The following is a 6,660-nucleotide window of genomic DNA, read 5'->3' on the forward strand; positions in this document are numbered from 1 at the left end:
CTCTCCCACTGCTCCTCTCTTTTTCATCTCTTGTTACGTTATTGCACGAGTTGGTGTACACACACACACACACACACGCAGGTTACACGCATATCACCCACGGCTCAACCACTCGCAACAAGGTACCATGCTGTACCGCACGGCCGTGCCAGTACCGGCTGACGCACTTGTGCAGCGCAACGTGGAGTTCACGCGGACTGCGTGGAAGGCCGGCCTCCGTCCTGATCAGCGAGAGGCGAATCAGCTGCGGGTGGTGGAGATCAACTTCCCGCTGCTCTCCCGTGACGTGGTGCAGGTGAAATGCGGCAACACCGTCGCCACGGCCACCGTCAGCTGCGACCTTGTAGAGCCCTCCCCGTACCGTCCAAAGCACGGCTTCTTCGAGGTGCACGCCCGCCAGTTGCTGCACGAGCGCGACCCTCTCGATCAATCCAAGGAAATCAAGCGCATCAGCATGTACCTGACGCGACTCTTCACCGGCAGTGTGCTGGAGACGGAGGGCTTGTGCATTATTCCTGGCCGCCGCGTCTGGAGCATCGATGCAGAGGTGATCATTATGAACAACGATGGTAACGTGCAAGACGTGGGGCAATGGGCTGTGATGGCCGCCCTGCAACATGTGCGAAGGCCCGAGCTCACGATTCGCGGTGACGACGTGATTGTGCACCCTCCACATGAGCGGGAGCCGGTGCCACTCCCGCTGCATCACATCCCTCTCTCTTTTACGTTTGCCGTTTGCGCCAATCCACAGGAGGTGCAGCTGGCGGTGCGTGCGTCCACGCTGCGCCGTGGACAAACACCTCGAGCCGGCGCTTCCTCCGATGCGAACGTGGACGAGGACGACGGTGAAGAGAAAGAGCTCGGCTGGTCAAGTGACGCGCTGCAGGTAGTGGTAGATCCGGCACTCGAAGAAGTTGCCGCTGCCGCGTGCACGGTGTCGGTGGCTGTGAACGGAGAGGGCCACGTATGCTCGCTAGAGAAGGCAGATGGCTGCGATGTGTCGATCTCGTGCCTGGAGAAGTGTATGGAGACTGCCACAAAGCTTACGCAGGCGCTGCTGACGCAGATGAAGGAGTCGATGGAGGCGCACAATCTGAAGCGCAAGGAGACGGTGCGCAGTCAGTTTCTCTGGGCCCAGCAGCGCCGCGGTATCCAGGCTGTTGCGACCCGGGAGGAAGAGGGGGAAAGCGCTAGCAAGAAGGCCAAGGCGGAGGAGTGAACGTGAGTGAGGGGGAGGGCGGTGAGCAACACTCGCTATCGACTCATTCAGCCACGCCCACGCTAGCCACCTATGCGTGCCAGCAGAAAGAGGTGGGGGTGGGTGCGGGTGAGATGGTGCGGGGACGCCCTTTTCACTTCTCTCTCTCCTCGGCAACTCACAGGGTATCCTCCCCTTTCTCCTGCGGTACGTTAAAACGAGTGAGCGCAGCTTCTCTGCCACTCCGCTAAAGAAGGAAGAGACCAACCATATTCACGTTGATGGAGCGCGAGGCGTTGCCGCTCAGGTTAACACCATCTCATATCGCGCCTGCACCTTACATATTCTCAAAGCACTGTTGCTGCTGCACGTACGCGCACAGTGTTGCGTGTCTGTGCGTGTATGGAAAAGCGCACCGCTCCCTGTATACACTCTCATGTGTGTGATGGGCGTGGGAGGAGAGGGAGAGAATTGCAGGGAGGAAAGTGCCCTCTTGCTATCTGTCCTCTGCTTCCTCGTTTCTGTGCTTTACTTCGTCACTCTGCTTCTATCGTGTTCTTTTTACTCACTCATCCCCGTCGATGTCTATCTACCGTCTCCCGTATCGTGAGCGGCGTGCACGACCGGTACTCGCCGCTCCACCCTTCTCTGTTCTTCAACAGCACACGGCCACGCCAACCTCCACATACACCCACAACGGCGGGACCGCAGGTACGCTGTCACGCACCCCCCCACCCCCACAGACATACAGACACAGACGAAGGCTGCCTGACGCTGTAGCGATGCTGGCGGTGCGTAAGCTGGTGGAGCCTACTGCGGTGAGCGCGGTGTGCGTCCTGCATTTGGAAGCGAATGCGGCGACGCCAGCGCCGTGGGGCAACAGAGCTGTCGCTCTGGCGGCCATGGCGGAGTCGATCCATGTGTTTGACCTCGCACCCATCTCCGAGATCACCAGTCCTGCTTCACCCTCGTCGTCACCACTGAGGTTTCAGTTTTGCGCACGCGGCCACGTCTTCAATGTTGGGTGTGGCGTGTCGGGGCTACTGGCACTGGCGAACCAGTGCTTTGCCGTGTGGACGCGCGACCAGGAGTGCCTACTGGTGCGTTACCAGGCCAACCTCGCTCATTCTCCCGCCAGCTGTACGAGCGTTGCTGACGCGTGTCGAGTATACGGAGCGGACGGGAGACCGTCGCCGTCGCACCACAAAGAGCATCATTGGTACGTGGTGCGACGATTGCGACTTTGGTGCCCAGACGCGAGCGAACTTCTTCCGGCGCCGGAGATGGGCGTCAACGAGGGGATGGACACCATCTTCATCCGCTTCTCCGAGAAGCATATCTTCCTTCTCTGCTTGAAATGGGCGCCAGCCTGCACACCAGGGGATAAGGGGAACCTGTCGGCGAACACGCTGCGCATCTGTCGCTGGTACACTGGCAACTACATGCGCGCCTACGCCGGCACCGGGTTCCACTACCCCACCCAGAGCTGCAGTGTGGCCACCCGACGTCCACGTGAGAGCAAGACCGATCATCAGGCGCGACTTGAGCAGCTCTGGCAGTCATGCTCCCCCTTTGCCAGCATACCTGACGAGGACCTCATTGCGGGGCACTCAGTGGGGGAGCTGGCACGGCACAAAGAAGCAGAGACGCAAGGCGCGGCTGCGAAGTATGCCACGGTGTCACCCTCGTCCCCGACGAACGACTACTGTGGTGTGAGCGGTGTGTGGCTGCGCCGTGAGCCTTACACCACATCGTCACCGCTGATGCCATCACCGGCGCAGTACTGCGGTAGTCCCCTGGGAGGCTTTGCGAACGTGCGGGGCACCGGAAGGAATACCGCTGTTCACCATGCTCCACCGACACTCTTCGGCTCCAGGGTTGTCGCTCTCAAGGACAAGTATGCCTCTCCGCACAAGAGGGCTATCGCTGTGGTTGCGCCACGGCGAAGCGGACAGCAGGTGGTGGATTGGCTGCTGCTTGTGATGGTGAGCACCGATTCTTACACGGCGGTCTACCACCTGCAGAGGCGCCATACTCCGTTGACAGCGCCACACCTCGTCCTGGAGGGAGTCGTGCATGACACGGCGTACCCGCGCCAGGTTCTCTTGTGCACCCATAGCGGTGACGCGATCAACGATGTGTGGGTGGCGCTCAGCGACGGCGTCGTGACGAGGCTGTCCGTGTCAGCGCTGCGCTCCAGATGGAGGGCAGGTGGAGAGGGCACCAACATGGGGTGGCCTAGGATATCAGTGTCTGGCCTGCCTCCGTCCTTCTACTGCCGACACATGCGGCCAGCCGACGACCTCATCGGCGCAGACCCGCACCTCAACAGCCCCGGCAGCGTTGGGGGTGACACGTCAGCTTACCCCTGTACAGGCCGGTACGCTATCTTTTCTGATGGAGTTCAAGACGTGTACGTAGTCGACCTCGTGATGTGCCAAGTAGTGGCGGCCATGGCTGCCGACGGCCCCATGACCGACATCTGCGAAGCTCCGCACGGTTTCGTGGCAAGCTTTGCAAAGGGGGTGCTGCGGTACCTTCAGCCTGGCGTGCCTCTGTATGTGTGCGGGACGGCTACTCTCGCTGGAGTGACGGATGCCCTGCACGTCGCACGTGTGCGGTGCAGCACTGCCAGCGAGAGCGACAGCGACGGCGTCGCCCCCGGTGTGTACCTCATGGCCAGCACGAGGTTCACCTCACAACTGTTTTTTGTGGAGGAGAACGGCATACGTGCCACTGCGGCGAACGGGTGGGCATACGTGATGGACGAGCCCACGCTGGCGTTTGGCGCCGGCACCGCTACGCTTGCGCAGTGCACGGCGACCCGCTGGCGTGTTGGGGGCATTGTGCACACGCTTCCGAGGGCCTTCTTGCACGCGGCCGTCGAGGAATTGCCCATCTTCGGCCTCGTGTGCGTTGGTATCGTCGTGACTGCGAAGCACGACACGTGCGCGCTCCTTGGGGTTGGGACCCGGTCCGGCGTTGACATTCTTCGCATCGCGGACGTGACCTGTGTGCCATGGTCGTGTGTCACGATGACGGCACTCGGTGATGGTGTGGCGGCGCAGGTTGTGATGGGACGGTGGGAGGGTGGGGTGACGGTGGCGCAGCTGGAGTGCGCGCCACAGACGTCGTGGCGGTGTGTGGTGGCCTATACTGTTTATCCGATGTTTGGCACTGGCGCACCGGTGCAGCGACTGCTGTCCCTGCCGCGTGCTGGGACGTACGGGCGCTGGATGGCGACTCACACCAGCGGGGAGGTGTCTATTTTAACGGCGGCACCGCTCAGCGACTGTGGGGCTGAGGCGGCAGCTGCGGTGGCTGCAGGGATGCGTGAGCAGCCGCATGCGTGGGCGGCCGCAAAGAACGTGCAGGGCGGCAGTGGCGTCCCGCTCACCGCCACGGCAGCCGTGCCGCTGCTGCGAGCCGGAGGCGGTGATGAGCTGAACGGCTTCGATGGGGCGCTACTGCAGCCACGAGATGGCGCCGTGCTTTTCTTCGCCGTCTCCCTCGAGGGGGCCGACAGACGAACGCCACCGCTAATGCGGTGGCACCGAGAGGAGGACGAGGCAGACGTGGCGTGGCACACCCAACTGGAACACACTGTGCGTGCTGTCCTCGAGCCGCTCGACGCAGCACAGGCGAGGACGTCTTTGTGGCGCGAGGCGATTCTACTCGAGCGCCGCACTATCACAGGAACCCTAGCTTATGACCTCCTAGTAGTACACCATGACAAGCTGACGCTACTGGCCCTTGACCGACACCTCTTTAGCCACGATCAGCGGGCTGCCCGTGAGGCACCGCTCCGAACCCGTGCCTATGCGCTGGTGTTTGCTGCACCCACCCGCTACATATGCACTCATCAAGTCACGCTGTCGCAGACGGCGACGACGCGTGGGACGCTCCTCGGAGTGGTGAGCTCGCCAGATGGCGAAGATGGAGGCTTGATGTTGTGTGTGGTGGTGACTGAGGCCGAGCTCACAACGCGACTTACAACTGTGCGCATGGCAACGCTGTTGACGCTGGACTCTGTCGTGCTGTACGACCACATCGCACACTGGATGGCCTCCGTGCCAACCCCCTCGCGCACTGCTAACCACAACGTTGCGCCGCTGTTTCTCTTGTGCACTCTTCATGTCCCTTCTGGCGACGTGCAGCTGCAGGTGGTGACCGGCAACCCGCTGCGAGTTGTCTCTAGCGTGACGCTTGAGGATGTGGCGGCTCCGCCAGACGCGAAAGGTGAGGACGTGTCCATTGACGGGTCGGTGGAACTTGTGCCGTCGCACGCGAACGGGAGCGGCGAGCTGGGGATGTCGGAAGTGTTGGTGACGGTCGCCGTCGGTTACGGGACTCACCTATTCGCCCTGCGGGGCCACACGCTGTACTTCCAGCACTGCGTAGTGGCCCCGGAGTGTGTCAGCGCCGTGGTGCTGTGTTACCCTGTGGTGACAGTGTGCACACAAGGCGAGACAAACGTTTACCTGCAGGTGTACCCCGTACACGACACGACCGAGTCCCTCGCTCCCTCCTACACGGCAGCGACGACGAAGCTGTTGAAGGAGTATGGCAAGGTTTCGTGGAAGATGCGCGTTGAGGCGCGTGAGCCGTCCTTGGGCGCGTGTGTCATAGCGCAGGCGTCTCTGTACGACCGGTGTGTACGGACGGACGTGGAGGGCGACGTGTCGGTGATGTTCACCTCTTTCATGCCCGCCTTCTCGCCCACGAAGCCGCGAGCAGCACTCCGTGTGAACCGCGAAGATGCCTACATCGGTTCCGCAGACTGGCCTCAATCCTTCCTCACTCATGCGGTGCGTCTCCCGTCCGTGCCGACGAAGGCGCGTGTAGTTCGCCGCGCTGACGCGATCCACTGCCGCTTCCCCCGCCAACTAGGGTGCAATGGCCGTCACATCACGCTGCAGTCGCTCAGTCAGCGCCAAGACGGGTCCGCACGCCTGCTGCTGCTGCCGTGTCACGATGGCGGTCTCTACAGCGCGTGCGAGCTGCCGTTCAGCATTGCGCATCCACTGATGCGGCTGGAGCAGGTCATCACCGACACTTACGCCCTCGATCTCTCCGCCACCGTGCACCCGTCCCTTCCTGGACGGCTGCAGCACACCTGCCACCTGCGTCCCTTCCACGTTGTTCACTCTCTGCAGCCGGTAGTGGGGATACAGCGAGCGTTGAAGCAGGCATGCATCATGGTGGACGCCGTGAATGAGTACTTTATGTTGCGTGAGGTGGTGCGCGCGGGGTGGGGCAGGGGAGGGATCACAGCGAAGGAGTCGATGAGCGACGAGGCAGCGGCGCGCCGCAAGTTCATCGCCCTTGATGACGTTGTGCAGACGTTGCTAGCCGAGGAGTACAATGGCGCGTACACAGTGGATGACTGCGCAGAGATTCTCAACCTCTCGTGAATATGTTCGCTGGTGTGAGGCGTGGGTTAGGGGAAAAGGGCGTAGGAG

General features: G+C 61.9%; 2 protein-coding genes across 2 annotated transcripts; both read left to right on the plus strand.

Moving 5' to 3' along the window:
• Positions 1-127: 127 nt before the first annotated feature.
• Positions 128-1,219, plus strand: LBRM_22_1490 (putative exosome complex exonuclease RRP45 homolog; the record flags this gene model as incomplete). The annotated part of the gene is made up of 1 exon (XM_001565016.1): positions 128-1,219. One exon carries the CDS (start codon positions 128-130, stop codon positions 1,217-1,219), a length of 1,092 nt encoding a protein of 363 aa, XP_001565066.1.
• Positions 1,220-1,980: 761 nt separating this feature from the next.
• Positions 1,981-6,612, plus strand: LBRM_22_1500 (conserved hypothetical protein; the record flags this gene model as incomplete). Its single annotated transcript, XM_001565017.1, has 1 exon — positions 1,981-6,612. One exon carries the CDS (start codon positions 1,981-1,983, stop codon positions 6,610-6,612), a length of 4,632 nt encoding a protein of 1,543 aa, XP_001565067.1.
• Positions 6,613-6,660: the final 48 nt, after the last annotated feature.

Source organism: Leishmania braziliensis, chromosome 22 (assembly GCF_000002845.2).
Source record: "Leishmania braziliensis MHOM/BR/75/M2904 complete genome, chromosome 22".
Classification (NCBI taxonomy): domain Eukaryota; phylum Euglenozoa; class Kinetoplastea; order Trypanosomatida; family Trypanosomatidae; genus Leishmania; species Leishmania braziliensis.